Here is a 20,561-nt window from a genome sequence, read left to right as displayed (position 1 = left end):
ACCGCTTACGATTGTTTGTATTGTATGTTTTAACTCAAACATCGAAGTCATCTATCTATCTATATAAAAGAAACGCCAGTGCCTACTGTGATTTCATCAGCTTCCGAAAAAATTTTATGTTCATGCTAGAAGCAGGGCTGTGCCAGTGTTCATTTGATTTCATTTTCATACAGTATTAGGTCCTTTATTCGACGTTTCAAAAATGAACTGCTACTGACTGGTCTATTTTACTCCTCCGTGCTAGACCTCAACGCTTATTAATGTCGCCACTGAACAGCAGTCGTTGAAATAGTGTTGCACCCACACGAGTCGATGTATTAAATATACCGCTGTAACAAAATTATTGTTGTGTGGAATATAAACTACTTGCTCTACGATATTCCTTTCGTTTTTTTTTAAACCAACGATAGTTGACCGTCATATCCTTTCAACAAAAGCGTTCAATTCATAGTTAACCGTTACGGAGGTTAGGCGGCTCAGTGAAACGGAAAGCGACTGAAATAGTCCTAGTACGCTTAGTGCAACTACTGTCGAAAGGATTTTTATTTTTGTTATAAATATTTACTCTCAAATTTGTATCCACTGACATGGTTTTTAGTAAATAAAATTGTGCATTCGCCCGATGTATGTTCATTTGTGGGTTGTAAATAGTTGTACATGAAAGACGTTAAACTGTAGTGTCGATTATTGATATCAAAATGCCAAAATGTCATAAGAAATACGAGTTTCAGTTCGATTGTTGTTTATGAAAGGAAGAAAGAATTGAACGGTTTTTTTTTCATTTTCGTATGGGTAAAAGTTAGGATATTACTTCCATATTCACCTACCTACAGTGTGCACAAACACATATTGTACGTGGAATTAATGAAACAAAAATAATTTTGTGTTCCATTAAGTTGTTTTTTCCTTATTTAATTTGTTGATTGTTCATGTCCTGATCGACCCTCTACACAAAACACAACACTCAATAACGAATGTATAACATTGTAATTATTAAAGAAGATATATGGATCATTAATGTCACCCCGGTGTTACCCTTGTGTGTCAGCATTACAACAAAACATGCATTTGCTAAGTGGGGAGAATATAAAATAGAAAATCAATTTAATTGAAGTTATGAAGAAAATTATGAATGCAAACACAGAAAATAGTGGAAAACCAATTGTTGATAATAATAATTCCAGTGCACACAGTCAAAGTACCGGTAATAAAAGTAGTAGTACCAAAAAATCATTGACACCGGTCAATAATAACTCATTGCATGTGATATTGCCGCAATATACTGTGATCGATCAGCAAAATATTTATGATCAAAATGGGAAGAGGACAGTGCAAAGTAGTCCGTCCAAGTCGCAGCGGAAATTTAGCCAAGATTCCGGATTTTCAGCCAATAAATACAGAAACGTAAGTGAATTCATATCGAAATTGGATTACGATATATTAAACCATTGAAAGTTTGAGCTTGAAAGCGCTCGAATAAGTGCTTGTATGGTTTCTGCTATCGAAATTTTCCATTGAATAACAAATACCGGCTACAGGTAAATCAAAATTGTTTGCTTTTCGATGAGCACCACTCTTAACAAGGATACCATTATTTGAATTATTCATTTTAAAACTGTGGAGCGTACACCGAAACGTCTATGTGGAAAAGCCAGTAATTCATTCAGATCGTAATCCCACATTGAATAATTTATTACGCCAATATTGAACTATATTATGAAGCTTTAAATGCGTCGGTAAATAGACATTCGGTCTGTGTTATTGCGTCGAGACGGTTTCGATTCTTTCTGACCTTTGCGGTTATAACAAGGTATTCGGTACATTAGTATAAGCAACGCACTCCAAGAACAGGCAAAGAGCAGATTTTTTACCGGTCAAAAAGCCTCTTATTTTAGTCCCCGCTAGTATAATACCACTACCAACATAAAAACTTAATTTTTCTAAAAACAATCTGACTGCTGCGTCGAGTACGCCACTTTTTTTAAATCTGTTTTACTGCCTGTTTTGGAGTGCGTTGGTTTTAAGTCGTGAATGAAAATTGTGTTTCAGAGAGATGTGCCTCTATCTGATTTTTTTTTCATGTTCTTATTGAGGGACTCGAGTACTATAAGGAACCACATTCAGATCGCAAATCCATAAAGCCGTTTTGGAGAACCATCACTCATGGCAGTGCGGCACCGACGAGTCAATTTGAATACAGATTGTTGTCGTAACGGATAGAGGGACTAGTTTTAAGCTAATTCGTGTTAAAATGGCCTCCCTCGACAACCTGACCACGTAGCCACAGCCCTCGCCACAGCCAACTAAAGTCGAAATTCCGACATTTTTAAATCGTGATATGTCTAAGATGAAGAGAGTTTGAAACTCTTTGAATGGCAATATTGGTGGAGGATTCCATGCTCTATTAAATGCCGAGAATGAATTTTACAAAATTTGTCTGAATTGTACAATATTTGAAAAAAATTATTTTCATCATACTTGGCGAAACTTGGACTCCTCTGTAATACACAGGTAGACGCATCTTGCAACAAAACAATAATGCCTGATCAGCCTGCAGTCTAAGCTTTACAACGATACCACAATTGCCATACCAGCCTCACAACAAGTATCTGTTACGACATCTTGTTGGCAGCAAGGTCTCTCTACGACGAAATTTTCAATTTATTATCGATCTTCAAGTTCCCGTTCCTTTAGGATGAGTGGAATTGTTATCCACTCTTCATAAAACAGTGGTTTAATTTATTTGAAGCAATTCTTACATTAATTACGTGTATCCGGAGTCGGTTAAAGCTGATTTCCACATATTTTTGTGGTAAATTTCTTCTAACGGCTAGCGAAATCAGCTTCTCACACACTAAAAACACTTTTAGTCCTAAGTACGAAATGTACTATTATACATGCTACATGCTTCGGAAACCGTAGTTTTCATGTTTCAAGAACTCCTTTTGACGACCTAAGCATGTAAAATCCGTTACATAACTCGGGATAAAAAGATGAAAAGTAGAGTTTTCGTGTGAATTTTGTTGATCGAATGCAAAGCCAAAATTCACATGAAAACTCTATTTTTCATCTCTACAAAAAGTTTGGAAAGTGCTGATGAATTTATAAAAGTAAAGAACTTCTGAAATACAAAACTGATTTCTTGTGATATTTTAGACACGGTAAGCGTTTCGCAACAAAGTCATAAAATCTGTTACTTCGTAAAGTGTCTGGCATTCGACGCTGAATCTATCACTCCAATATTTTTGTAATGTATCATAGAGCTCATGGCTTATTCATTTCATCGTTGACGATAGCAGATGAATATCCGTTGATTAGTTTCATTGTGGAGCTTTGAATAAATTAGTTATTTACAAACATGGAGGCCATATTTATTGGGCCTATCATGCTTCACTCTTAGGCTCTCAAAAGTCTTAACGACGATGTGTGTTGATCCTAATGTTGGGTTAAGCTAAAATGTTGTTTGTTGTAAATGTGTGACCAGCTGTTTCAATACAGCAACGTAATGCCATGTATAAATTCTGAATACACGAAAACTGGTGGCTGAAATGCTTTCACTTCAGAGGTCCAGTAAAATTACTTATTCCGAACATTTCTCCTTTCTCCTAGAAATTCTATAGTGCAGTTGATAAGGACCATTTATAAGAGAACGTTTACACTCGTATAAAAGCTGGGCTACCTCTCTAAAAGTTTATTTTTCTCATTGCAAAGCAGGTAAAATTATCATTAAGTTACCTACTGATAATTTTACCTACTTTACAATGAGAAAAGTTAAATTTTAAAGAGGTAGCCCAGCTTTTATACGAGTGTAAACGTTCTCGTATAAATGGTCCTTATTAACTACACTACTAGTCATTTTCGACTTTAAATACTAACTGTAAGAAAGCACTCACATTCGGACAAGGATTAGGGTTTGAGGAAGTCGTCTGACACGCAAACGACCTTTTGTATGCCTCCAAACAAAAAGTGCCGTCGGTTAACAGTACAGTGAACAAATTTCACAATTTTGACGTTATTGACTCTCAATATGTTACTGAGTACAGGAACTGTACTGCCAAATGAACGAATTGTCTCTAATGAGAGTTTTAAGAATTTTATTTTTCATAACAGTCGGAAATAGGAAACGTTAATGGTTGATAAAAATGAAAGTTTTTTTTCGCATTTTGTTCATGTTCTTTCGAGTGTTCCTTTTTCCTTTGCATTATCTCTGTTGCATCCTGACAGCCGAACAAAGTTATTTTTAGACATTTAAAAAAAAAACTAAAATCGAATTGGGTTTGAAATAAATTTTTTTTGATGTGCACGGGTAAGGATCGAACTCACAGCCTTCAACTTGCCGGGTCAGAGCATCAGACCAATTGAACTACCGTGGACATTCTTACTTCAAATCCAATTTTGAAGCGTTGGTGTAACACATGATGTGTATGTTCTTTCTTCTATGTGTGTATTTAAACCTCCATTCACATCAAACAAATTTTATTTCAAATCAAATTCGATTCTAGTATTTCAAAAATGTCTAAGATTTTGAATTGGTCGCGATTTGCATTCATCTCAAAAAGTTCTATCTTCAAAAAAAAGTGCAAAATCTTTTATCCCAGATTAATGTCCCACAAAGCTAGATTTCGTCGTTCGTCCGAAACAATAGTCTCATGTTTACGACGATAAAATACCTTCACACGAAACTTGTTGCTTACATGACTTTAATTTTTGATATCACGTGCGATTTTTCAATAGAAAACTTTCTATTTCTTAAAACCACAAATATTCTTGAGAGCCGCCTGTGTGCACCATTTAATTTATTATGAAAGCATTGTGAACTATAGCATCTGCGTTATTGATATTTCATATATATATTGTGGTGGACAGTTTATTTAACAAACAACAAAAAAAAAGTTTATCAGAAGGCTGCTCTCCTATACTCATACTTTCGCATCTAAATAATTAATTTTAAATGAACGAACAATCCGTCTACCCAACGCATAACAACTGAACGTTTCACGTAATATATTATAGTTCAAGGTCGCACATACAAACATCCATTACCTACAATTGAATTTATGATTTTCTACCTCAAATATGCATATAACGACAACATCACCATAATGTATAGAATCATTGAAATGTCGATAAATGCAGTGCTTTGAAATCAATAATTTTAGTTAATTCTTTCAATATGCGATAATTCTAACTGATTATCCTTTTCCAAAAACGAAAACATCGACAAATAAACATAGGTTCGTCACAGCGACCCGCATCTACGACACAACTCTGACCACGTACGTGTAAATAGTAATCCTGATGTAAAGATCGTACCAATGGGATCATCATTGAATGAGGAAGACGACATTATTGAGAGTCCCCTTTTATCACAAAATCAAATGGATATATGGATGGAAACGCAAAATGGTGTAGTCAATGAAACATTCTACGATAAAAGGTAATGTTATACCGAAGGACTGGTAAAGTCATTAAAGGATGTACTATTTAGTGGATAAGGGGTCACAAGTCAACGTTTATAACGTTTCCAGGTCGTTGATGTCAATATTTAATAAAGTTTGGCTTAATTATCGTTCTGGCTTAGTGTAGTTGTATTTATTCGGATTATTCATTTTTTTTTAGTTTGTTTATGTAATACGGAGCATAATATCGGTCGGGCGTATTGGTTTCCAAGTATATCGATTTTAATCTGACTCTAGATTTGTCGTATGTTGGTAAATAATCATTTTGACCTCAAAACTATTATTGTTCGATTCAATGTATCTGAAAGCATTTTGATTTATTTGAATCGATTCCATAATTACAATATTAGTAATAGGGAGAGGAACAACCAACAGTTAAATGAAATTTTAATTTTTAGTTATACATCGTTCGGAGTTGTTGTTAATGAAAATAATGTTGTGGTTTTTCGAAAGGTGTGTGCGTGTGATGGCTTTAGTTCTTTCTACAGTTTTTTTTTTTTTTTTGAAATTCTCAAACGAATTAACCAATCTATATTTAGCGATCTATTGATTTATAGGTTCGTGAATAAAATATTGTTCGTGCTTTTCATCATAACACACTTTTCAATGTTTTAAATTTTTTTTACGGAATACACTTTAAGTTTCGAGTGCAGGACAAATTCGAATTGAAATTTGATAAGCATTTTCTTGCAAATACTTTGGTAAATGTCTTCAGTAAAATGCTTAGAGGGATTCTTTTGAATTTCGACTTACCGAAATCAGCGCTATTTTTTCCTGGACTTTTTTATATATGTCTAGATGCCTAGGCCTTGGTGCCTAGGCCCCAAAAATTGTCTCAGATATTTTTGATCTTCCATTCTTGTTGGTTGTAAGCGGCCAAACGAAAAATGGGGTTTCGTGATCCAAATTTCATTTCCATAAGGTGGCTAGGAAACGGACGTTGATTGGTTCATTGGAAAGCTGAGGTCGAGTACTCCCGGGGCAAATATTAACTCCAAAAAATTTGAGGATAAACGGCCGAAAATATGACCTCCGAAAAATTTCTCAGAATCGATGGAACCTCTGTGAACTTTGATGAGGGCTGTGACCTCACTAATTCAATTTTTTTTATTAAATTATTAATTATTGTGAATGTAAAGGACACATAGCTATACACATAGGTATTAGTTTGGCGGGGTGGAACACACAGCATTTATATGTTAAGTAGTCACGTGCCAAACTAATAGCTATGTGTGTAGCAGTAGCTGTAAAGCTGAGGTCCTTTACATTCACAATAAATAATAATTTAATCAAAAAAATTGGATCAGTAACTAAGGTCACAGCCCTCGTTAAAGTTCACAGAGGTTTAATCGATTCTGAGAAATTTTCCGGAGGTCATATTTTCGGCCGTTTATCCTCAAATTTTTTGAAGTTAATATTTGCCTCGGGAGTACTTGACCTCAGCTTTCCAATGAAATACACACCCGTGTCCTCACCACCTTATGGAAATGAAATTCGGACTATGAAACCACATTTTTCGACTTCTGACAGCTTACAACCAGCCAAGTATGGAAGATAAAAAATATCGTAGACTGGTTTTGGGGTCTAGGAATATATAAAAAAAAAGTCCAGGAAAAAATAGCGCTGATTTCGGTAAGTCGAAATTCAAAAGAATCCCTCTCCAAACTTACTTATGCACTTACCCTCAAATAACATAAAATTACCTTTCTAATGACACCCCACACGACCATGTACGTTTCGTGTACCTTGAGAAATTTCTGTAAGAAAAGTGCAAGCTTTTAGTCTACTTCGGTTGAAAACTTCAACTGCACAGATCTCAGTGTGGATGAATTGTAAACCCAATGAGTAATATTTGCCGGAAGTACATGTAATTACCTTTCTAATGACATCCCACATGTACCTGAACGGTTTGTGTAACTGGAGAAATTTCTGTAAGAAAAGTGCATGTTTTCGGTTTTTAATCACCTCAAACTAGCCACACAAGCTTCGAAGAACAATTTTTTTGAAAGTGGTTTTGGCTTCTAGAATCGAATACCTTTCTGGACACATATAAAAAAATTCCACTAGGAAATGCCAAATGCGTCCGATTTCGGTCGGTTGTTTTTCAAAAGAATCCCTTTGCCTAACTCGGGATAAAAATGAAAAGTCTCGTTTTCGTGTGTTTATTGAACTCGGCTTCGCAACAAAATTCACACGAAAACTCTACTTTTCATCTTTTTATCCCTAGTCATCTAAGTTAGGTACTATACTCCGTCATTAGAAATTTATGTTAATTTTTCTACATGAGACTACATTAGCCATCGTAAGTTCGTAAAAAATATGCAGACAGGGCCTGAAAGTAATCAAACACGATGAAAGTGACGTAGACTCTGAACTCTGGGAATTACGTCTTTACTTTTTAAGTATACATTAAAGGAAAATTGTGAAGTACTTTCATTATTAGCAAAAATTGAAAAGTGGCAGACATATTCATGAATGTTACAATCGCAGAGAAGTGAAATCCGACATATTTCTGATTTGGGAGCGATTATTTGTTGTGGTTTTGTAATTGCACCCACACATTGTCTAACAAATGGAAATCTAGATTCTTTGTTTTAGTATTTTGTTGGAAGTCGCATATCTAACAAAACGTCTGAAAATAAGAATCTAGATTTTCAAATGTTAAACGAAATATGTTGGAACAATTACAAACCAGAGCAACTTCCAAATTAGGCACAAGTTTTCATTTATGATAATTCCGTACATCGAATTCGAACCAATTTTCAAAATTCTAACCTGACAGGTTGTACAAACATTTCTAGTATCCTGAATCCTTTACTGCCAGCTTCAAACGAAACCAGGCTCGGGTCAGGACTAATTGTCTTTCTAAAATTAATTGAACTGTCGTGTACTTTCAGGTGACAACGGTCACCCTAATCGGAGAGCTTTACAAATATTTTTCTAAATAGACTTGTATGTGTAATGTCACAGCACGACTTCTAGCATAACATAGAAAAAATTCGGAGGCTGATGAAATCACAGTAGGCACTGTGTTTCTTTTGTACAGAAAGATGACTCGTTTCAATACCCTCTCCAGCAACCAAACTAGGAAAATTAAGGTGGTAAAACTTTACAGTGTATTCAGTCATAGAAAATTTTACACTTTTAAAAATAAATTAAATGAAGTATGAGCAGCGATTGCATTTTTTGTGTTGAAAATATTACGTCTTGATTAACCATTTCGGCGTTCGAAAATGAATAATTTGTGATTGTGACGTGTTTTTTGGTGTGTTGTTCCGTTATTTTGGTGTGCAAAAATGAAATAAAGTTTAAAGTTTGTCTTTTTCGTGTGACGTTAATATTGCTTTAAAAAAGAGCGCGGCACGGAAACTCTATTACGAGAAAAAGTCAGTGTCATATTTGTCAAAATAAGGTTTGGTTGCTAGAGAGGGTATTGCTCGTTTTCGTTGAAACATACAATACAAACAATCCTAAGCTAATCTTATCACAAAGGCAACTTGTCAATTAAGTGTCCATGCTAGGAGCGGTGTATTTTGTGCGATAACCTCGTGTCCGTACATAATTACACTTTTTCCACATTTGTCCTTACGGACTTATCTTGGCACCCCAAAATATTGGCTCTTGAGTCTATAAAATAGGTTTTCAGTCACCTAGGGCCTGAGACGACTTTCAGTGATTTTTTTTTCTGAAAAATTACAACAGAAAAACCCCTCAGAAGACACAAACTGTGATTGATTTGATGAGTAGTGGTGGCTTTTCGCTACACACTCCTTTTCGAAATTTACAAAAATCAAATATTCATAATGACAGTGAAATCCCAAGAATCCTAAGAAACCACCATTTGACCATTCAGTTACTTAGCGAAATAAAAATTCGTATTGCTCAAGGATATGCATAAATAGGGAGTCAAAATAAAATTAAACATCGTTCGAATGTGCCTTACTTTACGCATCTACTTATACAGACTGAAAATACCAATTATATTTTAGTATAATACAACACACAACTTGTTCGCTGATTGAATCACTAAGAAATTTCTTTTTAACAATGCAGTCTTGATTGTAGCGAAGCGTTTGGCCCGAAGATAACTGAAAATATACCCGGAACTCCGATGGAACCAGACGATTCGCAGTTAAGTGAAAAAAGGAATTCAGACAATTTATCAAATCAGTCAACCACTATAGTCAATGAAATATCGGAAAGACGACTGTCCATCGACAGAATGAAGCCAACAACACCTGTAAAAGATTCATCTGTAACACAAAACAATAGCAATAGCACCAATCATTGTACAAACAATATGTTAAGTAACTATGCTGAAAAATTTAGCAGCCAAAGGACTAGTACCAGCGATTTGGATGTGGATATTCGAAGAACTAGCAAGCAAGATAAAGAGGTTAGATATCTGAGGACACTGTCGTGCAATTTCCACTAAAATTCATATTTCATACCAGGGTGTCGATCCGGAATCGTTAATGTTTCGAGATGGACGCCGAAAAATCGACATGGTATTGAGTTATGAAGAGGAAAACGAAGGTGTCATGACCGAGCAGGAGTCAAAGAAGAGAGAAGTTCGCAAAATTTTCTTAGATAATTTGGTCAAGGAAGGTCTGGAACTGGAACTGGAAGATAAATCACAGACGTACGACGAAAAGACATTTTTTGTGAAAGTGCATATGCCATGGAAAACCGAGACGCGTTACTCGGAAGTGTTGAATTTGAAGCTGCCGGTGAAGCGTTTCATCACAATAAGTGTTAAGGCATGGGTAAAATGTTTAATTGCACTAGTGGCAGTGTTGTTTGCTTTTAATTTCATTTACTTAGTATGTAGCAAAGATGTCTTTAAAAAAGAAGTACAAAAAAGATTGGTCTTTGCTTGTTTGTCCTCCATTTTTGTTGAAATAAAAAATCTGCCATACTTTTACAGCACAAACATCTTCTTCAACCCTTTACCCGGCAAAGATATCACCAGCATAAAATTGTCAAGTCTGTTACTACTTTATTTAACAATTTTCATGTATTTGATGCAAAATCTACTACTTCAAATGTTTTAACATTCATTCAATCATATATGAGAGCACCTGGTAGGGTTCATCGCTTATTTTTGTCGACGTTGTCGATAACAGATGTGGCCATGATCCATTTTCCTGTTTTTAAGTATTTGCGGTCGGCTTTAACTGTTCCAACTAATATTCAAGCTGAAATAGATTTTCTAACACACATCAATGTCTAACCATGATGACTCATCATTGCAGCTATCTTCCCTTGTAAAGATCCGATCACGAACATATAACTTCACAATGACTAACTCCGCTATACCTTTTACTATTTGCTCGTCAAATCTTTGCAAACATTTTTTCTTTTATTTTAAATAAATTAGAAATTTGGCCGAATTTAATCATTTCCCATTTTCCACTTAGGACGATGAAAAGGACAATGTTCTTAAATTAAGTTACTGGCGTCGATGGTTACATAAGTTTCAACGTTTAATCGATTATGACACAGGACTAATCGATTACGAGCACTCATTTTACGCGTCTACTGCTGATGGGAACCCAGAAGAACAGTAAGGATTTTTCTTAAATTGTTTTTATTAAGTCCACGGCCCGGTACAGATTTTAAGAAATTTGGACACAAAAAATTTGTTTTTGTACTGTAATCATTACAGTGTAATGTACGATGCATGGTTAGAAAATTGCACACCGGAAGTTGGACGTAAAGTCAAACACATAAAAAAAGAAGAAACTGGCACACTCAAGCACAAACTTTTTGTGTCGATTTTCGGTCCTTCTGCAGACGAAGGTGAAATATACGAACATAACCATTAAAATTACCCTTCCTTTTTCCCGTTAGGTTTGTAGTTAAAGATCGTTGTACATCGTACACAAGCGCCCAGAGAAGTTTAATCGTTTGGCAAATTTTGCTTAGAACAAAATTTGATGACACAGAAAGGGTAAAACATTACGGAAAATCCACGCAAAATCCTTTTGTTTTACAATATCCTTCCCTGTTTTACAGAGCGGCATCCGTCGGCTACTGAATGATAATGCGTTTACTGCATGCTTTCCGTTGCATGAAGGTAGATACGATGTTCCCCATTCTTCCGGTACCGTCTTCGATCGAAGAGTATGGGTAATGGTGAATTAGCACGGAAATCGAAATGTAATTTTGTTCCCATTTACTGCAGAAGCTATACCTGGAATGGGCTAGACCGAGTAAATGGTACAAAAGGCAGCCACTTTGCCTGATTCGAAAATATTTCGGCGATAAAATAGCCTTGTACTTCTGCTGGCTGGGGTTTTACACGAACATGTTAATTTATCCTTCGGTAGTTGGATTTCTTTGTTTCATGTACGGTGTATTGTCAATGAATTCGTCGGATAATCAGCCAAGGTAATCAATCTTTTTGGTTTTTGTTTACACTCTTCCAAAGTTTACATTTTATCGATTCTTCCAGCAAAGAGATCTGTGACACATATAAAACCGGTGCGATAGTATTATGTCCTCTATGCGACAAAGCTTGCAGCTATCAGCAACTAAACGAATCATGCCTCTTCTCTAGAATCACATACTTATTCGACAATCCATCAACAGTATTTTTTGCAATTTTTATGTCATTTTGGGGTAACGTTTTAGCCTTAAAACCTTCAGCAGCTGAACACAAAAAAAAACTCATTTCTAACAACAATTTAGCCACAACGTTCCTGGAACTGTGGAAACGTAAACAATCTGTGATTAAATGGGAATGGGATCTACAAAACATTGAAAGTGACGAGGAGAATAGGCCAGAATTCGAAACGTCTGTGAAAACATTTCGAACGAATCCTGTGACTCGTGAAAGGGAACCGTATATGCCAACTTGGACGAAAGCTGTACGATACGTGGGAACTGGCAGTGCAGTTCTTTTTATGGTGAGTCAGGTTTGGTCATGTCATAAAATCAGGTTTGGGCACAAATCGATCTACAACAGTGCAACACCATCGTATTGTAGATTCTATAAGCCGGTATCGATGACATTTTAAGATGATTTATGATTCATAAGGGTGAAAATTTTGAATTGATGGGATCGACAATTATACTGGGTTTTCCATTCGATATTCACCACAGGATAAACAATGGAAAACTCAGCAAAATTGTCGATACCATCAACTGAAAATTGCTCGCTTGCTTTCAGCTTAAGCTACGTACTGATTTATAATTCCATACATTCGTTGTACCCATAATATGATGTCTGAAAGCATCTGCCTTCAGAAAAAAACCGATAGAAATTACAGACCGGGAATCAGAGACCATTTTTGCTCTAAGGTTATCATCATTCGTCAACGACGACAAACATATGCAATGGTCTTTAGCACGTATCTCATTATACCCAAATAAATGAAGTAAAAGATTTAATGACTAGAAGTGACAAATTTAACCTGTTACAGACGGCAAGCAAATGGTCAGTATTATTATCGAGTCTGCTACTTCTATCAATGATAGCTTGTGCTTTATAGTACAACAGGCCCACTAGAGGCTTAGGTGCTGGGCTAACCCCCTTCCCATCCAATCCAATCTATCAATGAAAGTATTTTTAGACCCGTACGAAGTACTAGGGTCTTATGAGGGATTCTTTTGAAAAGCCGCCTACCAAAATCGGACCCATTTCGCCTGGGATTGATATATACATGGTTTGAAAGGTCTTTGCCAGTAGACCACAAAACAGGCCTCACACGGTCTCTAGCCACACCTGGTTGCTGGTTGAACATCTCCGAAGTTGGTAAAATGGTGATTTTTATCCGAATTTTTTGGCCGTTATAAACGATCGTCCCGGGCGAGAGTGGGCTCGTTGGAAAGCTGAGTTCAAGTAGTTTCGGGTCATGCCTAGTTTAATTTAATTCATTGATATATGTTTGCAAAAATCTGAAAGAAAAATTTTCAAAATCTGTGTGAACTTTAGACAGGTCTGGGCTGGTACTAATGCTTAATGGGAACCTAACATGCTAGTCGTAGCATACATTGTCTAAGCTTTCCATTGATACCCCATTTGCAGTGCTGGTGATTGCCGACATAACAGAATTTTATAGGCGAAATGGGTCCGGTTTTGGTAGGCGGCTTTTCAAAAGAATACCTCTATAGGTTTACGCATACGTTTGTAACACGTTGAAATGGACTCCCTGAGTAAGGGGAAACCTATTGTGGTTGTCTAGAGATGCCAAATCAGTGAAAAAAAAGTCCGTCTGTCCGTCCGTCTTTTTTTCCCCGTTTGGTAAAAGACAGGCTAAGTTCGCAGATGGGTCCAGGCATTTAAGCACTACACTTGTAAGTGATACGTCAAATAAAAGGTATTTACAATACCGATCGACAAAAAAAAAGTTTATGGAAATCGGATGACAGACTCGTGAGTTAGACCCCTTGGTGTGAAACAGGCACAGGGCGGCAAGCAGTTTTTGCTTGTAGGTCGGCCACATTTGAACATATTTCGTCTGTTTTAGCTTTATTAGATAGATATTGACCGTACCAATCAGGGAAAAAAAAGGAAATGAAATTAGGTTCACCTGAGCGTGAGCTAGGTCTCTTGGAGTGAGCTCTTATCAGGCTACTCGGCAGTACAGTGAACGTGGAGTATTTTGTCAATATCTCGAGTAAATTTTGACCGAATTTCATGATTTTTTTGTTTGAAAGGTATTAATAAATGCGAAGCGTCAGTATTATTTCCGGTCTCATAACAAAATGGCTGCCGGCGGCCATATTGGATTTTAGTAAAATTGAAATATCTTGGGAAAAATGATACTTAGAGAGTTTCTGTTAACAGAGAAGTAATTGGATATGTGTGGGGGGTTTTAGGAATCCCATATGTGGACTTCTCTATATATCTATATACAGCTATATTGAGCAATATATGTGGAATGTTGTGGAATGTTTATTTATGGTGAAATATAGGTAAATATAGCGGTATATAGCTGTTTAAATAGGAATTTATGAAATTTGACTTCGTACGGGGCTGTCTATATTGCCTCCGGCAATTTATTTGTCGATGATAGCAAGGCAAAGAGTGGATAATGCAAGTGATTTTAAAGCGCGAATAGCTTTTCAACAGAGAAGAAAATGAAGTAAGAGAAATGAAGAGTTTCACATTAAAGGCTTTTGACACGAATAGGTGTTCGTACGGGTCGGCGTTAGCTATGTTTAATCTGTTGATTTCAAATCTTGTACTTCAATTGTTTTAACATGCATTTTACCATATAAAGGACCATGTTACCAAGGGCTTGTCATTATTTTTGTCGTCGTTGTCGATAACAGGTGAATCGTATGTAACCGTATGTAACTTATCAGTCAAAAAACCCTAAGAGTCATATCGCCAAGGCGATTAGGGAACAATCAGACTCCGATTTAAAAAAAAATTTTGGGTCAATTTTTTGCCTATAAAACTTTTGCGTGCATGCGCAGAATCCGTCAAATCCATCGAAAAATCCGATGGAAGTTAGGAATGAAGTGTCATCCTAAAATTTAGGAACCAACATTGGAGCACCTCACTCATGTCCAAAATAACCCAAATGCCGTCATCCGTCATCCCAAATTTTAGGAACCAATCTAGTGGAAGTTTCACCGCATATCATATCATGCACCAAAATATACAACATACACACATACAAATTGGCTTTTATATGGCATTTGTATGAAGACTTTGAGGAGCCCTAGCTCCCAAGGTATGGGCTGTATTTATTTTTTGAAAATTACTTTCTCATTTTTGGGCCATTATTAACCTATAGCAACGCACTTCAGGCCTGAGTGGTACTCTAAATAGGGTACTGAAACTTGACAGTGTGTCAAACAACTGGAAAAATATTTTCATGTAAAATAGAGTACTTTCTGCAACTGACCACTATGATCACGTTTGCTTGAAGTGCGTTGCCTATAGCCAAAATTTCAGGAAAATCTATAGAAACGTTCAGTAGTTGCTGGATCCACTTTTCCATAGGAAACTAACTAACACACTCAGTAACTAACTAACTAACGTGGGCGATTTCAATTATCTGAAAATATAAATTTTGCTTGTTTTCATACGATTCGGCTTTTTTAAAATGCAATATCTCAGCCAATTCAAAATCCTCTTTGACGTATGATAGCTCGTTGAACCCATATATCCAAGTTTGGGGGTCGTTGGAGCCAAAGGGGGAAGTCAAAAAGTTGGTGTAAATTACTCAAAATTAGTCCAGAATTTTTTTTGGTATTAGACTTGCGTCACTTCCTCTTATTAACGTGCGGAAATGATTTCATCGTTATTATGGCCATACTTTTGCCGATTTTGATAATTGACGGCATCCCTCTGAAATTGTAACCATATATCGTTTTCAGATCTGCATCGTTCTGGGCGCAGTATTGGGAACGATTATCTATCGAATATCGGTGGTGTCTGTAATCTATGGAGGTGGAAATTCCTTTGTTAGAACGCATGCGAAATTGTTCACCACAATGACTGCCGCCACAATAAATTTGATTATAATTATGATATTGACTAGGGTAAGTCGTGTCGTTTTCGATCGCACCACTGAACCGGGTTACGGTTTTTTTTCAACACTTTTCCCCCCATTGCAGATATACCACAGAATTGCCATTCGTCTAACAAATTACGAGAATCCCAGAACTCATACGGAGTACGAGGATTCGTACACGTTCAAAATTTTCTTTTTCGAATTCATGAACTTTTACAGTTCGCTCATTTACATTGCCTTCTTCAAGGGTCGATTTTACGACTATCCCGGCGATGTTGTGGCGAGGAAAAGTGATTTTTACAGATTGAAGGGTAAAATGTTCGGCGTTCAGATTTTGATAAAGGATTTTCATGAGATTTTTGTTCGGCTTCCGTAGGCGACATATGCGACCCAGCTGGATGTTTGAGTGAACTTTGTATTCAATTAGCAATTATTATGATTGGTAAGCAAGTGTGGAATAATTTCATGGAGTACCTGTTTCCGTAAGTATTCGCGGTGTTGATGAGCCGAATGTTCCGAACACTTTTTCATCCCATTCATTCGACCAACAGTGTCTTCTACAACTGGTGGCGACAAAGGAAGCACAAAAAGGAAACTAAAGACGAGACGCATCTGCACATGTCATGGGAACAGGATTACCATCTCCAAGATCCTGGTCGGCTGGCACTCTTTGATGAATATTTAGAAATGGGTATGTGGCTGATCGAAACGAAAACATTCTGCGAAGTGAGAGTCTGATTGTTTTTCTCAGTTTTGCAGTACGGTTTCGTCACCTTGTTCGTTGCTGCATTCCCGTTAGCCCCACTTTTTGCACTGCTGAACAATATTGCCGAAATCCGTTTGGATGCATTCAAAATGGTGACACAGGCTAGACGACCGTTAGCTGAAAGGGTCGAAGACATTGGAGCATGGTTCGGCATTCTGCGTATCATTACTTATATTGCTGTTGTGTCGAATGCATTCGTCATTGCGTACACTAGCGATTATATACCGAGAATGGTGTACAAGTATGTGTATTCGCCCGATCATACGTTGATCGGCTACATTGACCATTCATTATCGGAGTTCAATACGTCTGACTACAAGTCCGAATGGGGGGCTAGCGTCAGCGAGAAGGATCCGGAAAAATGTCAATATCGGGGATATAGGTACCTTGAAGAGTGTCGATGACATACGATGGCAATGAAAACTAATTTCATTTTAGAAATGGTCCGACAGATGCGGATCCTTACGGTCTCAGTCCACACTACTGGCATGTGTTTGCTGCAAGACTGGCATTTGTGGTAGTTTTTGAAGTGAGTCAGAGTCACATAACTATCCTTTCCCATCCCATCAACCCATTGATTGTTTCACAAAGTATCTTGTGAGTCGCGGTAATCTTGAACAGTCTTCTCTTCCACAGCACGTTGTATTCGTCTTAACTGGCATCATGCAATTTATCATACCGGACATACCAGTCGAATTGAAAACGCAAATTCAACGAGAACAACTGTTGGCCAAGGAAGCCAAATACCAGCACGGTCTGAAAAAGTCGCAGGAGAACGAATACAATGAGTTGTTGCAACTATTGCGCGAGCAGAACAATACTAGTCGCGGTGGCCAGGCAGCTATTAGAGGTGTTCAAGGTAGTTGGGCCAGGCGTTTGAGTCGTATCAGCGATGGGCTCGATGCACACGTAGAAATTGCCACCAAGCCAAAACGATCGATAGAATCAACTGTGTGGGAGGTGACATAGAACGTGATTCGATTTTCAATTTGCAAATTCTATTTTAAGTTGGAAATAAAACAGGCAAAAAACTTTGATTTTCACCGATGATTTGGGCTTTTAATTTTTGCTGTAGTTTAGTCGTCGGGGCGTCCCCGAATTGATTCTCAGTGCAAACGGTTCACGTTCGGCGAATCATTTCGGTTTTTGATTCGGTCGAACACATTTCGGCTTTAATCGAAATATTGACGGATCAAGTTGATTGTACGGTGGCTGTTCATGACTGGCTAGCAATGTTCGACTCCGACGAGGTTCATTTTTTTCCAGAAGGTGTGGTGCTAATAGCAGATACAATTGCTCGGCCCAGGACGGTAGTCCGCAAGTTGAAAAGCATAATTCCCAGTACGGCAGTCCCAAATGAGCTATCGACATGCGTTGGTATTCGGTGAAACTGTCGGCCAGAAAATGCCATTTGTGAGACAGGGTTTCCAGGAGGAAAATTTTCGGGTTTGCTGTCTCCGGCGTCTCGTAAATTATGCAAATCTGCACCGTTTGAACAGTTATCGTCTGTGTGTTGCAATAGAGGGACTGACATCACTTACCTTAGCGGTATCGCAAATATTGCTCAGTTCGAAAATCTTCGATCGAAGATTCAAATTCGGTTGACTTGCAGAAACGTCTTGTCCATGCTTCAGATACGGTGCAGGCGGTGAAGAAGTCACCGTTGGTTCGACATTTTCTCGTAATAAATTTATTTGCAACAGATGTGGAATCGATAAAAATCCCACTCGCCTGGTATCTTCAGCTAATTTGATGAATGGCTATCGGTTACAATGGAAGTGGGTTGAAAATTGAATTGAATTTACGTGAATACTGGTACGACCAATGCAACAAAAATCCATCCGTCGATAAGTAGAAACGTTTCATATCATCCGGTAAGTAAACATTGTGCCGTTGTTCCCACGTAGCAACAGTGGCTCGTTCACATGGTTGTCTCTTCTCCAGTGTAACATTTGTTATTCTCGGAATGTTGTTCAGTACTTTCTTCAGATTTAGTGTTAAATTTTCATAGAAAGCGTCCTCCGGTGATGACTTTGGTACGAGTACGGCACTCATTTGAAACGAACAAGAATCCAAATGTTTGATCAATAAATTTAGTGTTGCCAAGATTCGAAAATCATATAACGCGAACCGAATTTGTTTAACGTTTTGTGCACATACGTGCACTACAATCGTTTTGGTTTGCAAGAATTAATATGCCGCCCCTTATATTATGGCATATTTTTGAGACAGTCTCACAACTAGATGGAATTTACATTATACAGCGTCGAAAACAGCATTTTCATACCTAGGACCCGAAAAGTGCGGCTTCGTCGCACTTTTTCTCCGTCCAATATGAAAAATACTATTCATACCACGGGCTAAAAGTCTTTTTTAGCGTATTCGATTCCAGACCTCGCCTTCGGCTCTGTCTGGAAACTTCTCACAAGCTAAAAATTTCGTCCTAGGTACGAAATGTACTATTTCAAGCACTTTTTCGAGACGCCTAAAGCATGTAATAGTCATTGGTGTAATATGGCGTGGATCGATTTTAAACAATTTCGCTTGTTGTAACGTGAGCGAGCAGGGGTTGGCATGGCAAGAAAAAATTTAAGTTTCTCTCAAATTCATCGCTAAAGCATTTAATAGTTTGAACAGGGCAGGGAGTGGAAAAGTCGAGTTTTTACGTGTGATTTTTGTTGATTCGAGGCGAAGCCGAAGTAAATAATCTCACGTAAATATGGCTTCTACAAAACAAGAAATTAGTCAAAACCATATGAAAATTCACCGTAAGTGCGAATTATTGCGGTATTGGAGACGAAGGTACAGTTTACTTTCGCAATTAAATGTTTTCTCTAAGATGTTAAAATCTACATGTCTGTCAAATGATAATCAATTAACGCAATACTCTCTCTAATAGGGTGTTGATCGACGAGATTCGCCACATTAGTTAAGCTATGCACCAGATCTTAGCTGGTAATGTTCATTATCTGGAGGCGAATATTATAAAGTGTCATCACAATACTCTCGCTAGCAAACAAACATCGTTTTGACGTTGTCAGAATGCCACTTTATTTCTTTATTTGTAGAATCAGGTCCTGTTGACTAATTTCTAATTTTACATGTAAAATGCAAAAGCCACGGTGACAGCACTGCTTCTAGCATGAACATAGAAAATATTCTGAGGCTGATGAAATTACAGTTTCTATTGTAATTGATGCCTCCAAGCTTGACATTTGACAAATCAGTGTTCATGCTAGTAGCAGTGCTGTGCTACGGTGTGTTTTTACCACTCTAATCACGACAGAGTAAAGTTAACCAGGCAGGAGCGCTGATTTGACAAGGGACCTGAATAATCTAGTAGTCCAATTTTTTTTGCGAACAAAATTTTTCAATTTATGTCAGTGTTCATTTTCATACAGTGTATTAGGTCCCTTATTTGACGTTTCGAAAATGAACCGCTACTGCCTGGTTTATTTTACTCTGCCGTGCTCTAATCAGTTGGCCTACGTGTAGCTGTACATAATATAGACAAATCACAAAAGACAATGGAAGGACGCTGAAATGTAAATTTTACCAGCCTGACTATTTTCATCCTTCTTGGGTGATCTTGATGGGAAAATTTAATTCAATTGGAAGTAAGGATTCACTGGAAATTGTTGATTGCAATTAAGTGGGAAATTTAATTTCCGGAAAAAAGATGGAGAAAAAATTGTTACTTTACACTTAACCTGTTCTTTCAGAACCTTGGAGACTACGACGGTACGACCAATAAACCGTATCATTGCACTCATTTTGTCGAATTACTCAAGGCTCTGAAAGAACAGGTTAAGACATGTCTGCACCTCTGAGTTAATCAATAAGGCGGTGACACCAATATTT

The 20,561-nt window shown here is 37.3% G+C and overlaps 2 protein-coding genes across 4 annotated transcripts; one reads left to right on the top strand and one right to left on the bottom strand.

Annotated features, from left to right (window-relative positions):
* Window positions 1-444: 444 nt before the first annotated feature.
* LOC119071716 (anoctamin-4) lies at window positions 445-17,750 on the top strand. 3 transcript variants are annotated; one of them, XM_037176714.1, is made up of 17 exons: window positions 445-1,404; window positions 5,235-5,437; window positions 9,525-9,855; window positions 9,914-10,225; window positions 10,880-11,025; window positions 11,313-11,412; window positions 11,478-11,585; window positions 11,647-11,852; window positions 11,917-12,083; window positions 12,153-12,370; window positions 15,798-15,962; window positions 16,038-16,245; window positions 16,311-16,416; window positions 16,486-16,625; window positions 16,686-17,082; window positions 17,139-17,229; window positions 17,337-17,750. In XM_037176714.1, the coding sequence occupies exons 1-17, from the start codon at window positions 1,117-1,119 to the stop codon at window positions 17,667-17,669; spliced, it is 3,519 nt and encodes a 1,172-aa protein (XP_037032609.1). In that variant the 5' UTR covers window positions 445-1,116; the 3' UTR covers window positions 17,670-17,750. The 3 variants fall into 3 exon arrangements, with proteins under 3 accessions (XP_037032609.1, XP_037032608.1, XP_037032607.1); XM_037176713.1 differs by having other exon boundaries at window positions 9,513-9,855; window positions 9,914-10,219; XM_037176712.1 differs by having other exon boundaries at window positions 9,513-9,855.
* Window positions 17,733-18,879, bottom strand: LOC119071789 (tubulin polyglutamylase complex subunit 2). The gene is made up of 3 exons (XM_037176850.1): window positions 18,506-18,879; window positions 18,242-18,444; window positions 17,733-18,182 (listed from the first exon to the last, which is right to left on the bottom strand). Exons 1-3 carry the CDS (start codon window positions 18,753-18,755, stop codon window positions 17,835-17,837), a joined length of 801 nt encoding a protein of 266 aa, XP_037032745.1. The 5' UTR covers window positions 18,756-18,879; the 3' UTR covers window positions 17,733-17,834.
* Window positions 18,880-20,561: the final 1,682 nt, after the last annotated feature.

This window comes from Bradysia coprophila (genome assembly GCF_014529535.1).
Source record: "Bradysia coprophila strain Holo2 chromosome IV unlocalized genomic scaffold, BU_Bcop_v1 contig_5, whole genome shotgun sequence".
Taxonomy (NCBI): Eukaryota; Metazoa; Arthropoda; class Insecta; order Diptera; family Sciaridae; genus Bradysia; species Bradysia coprophila.
Note: the sequence above shows the minus strand (reverse complement) of the source record. Positions and strands in the feature narration are given on the sequence as shown.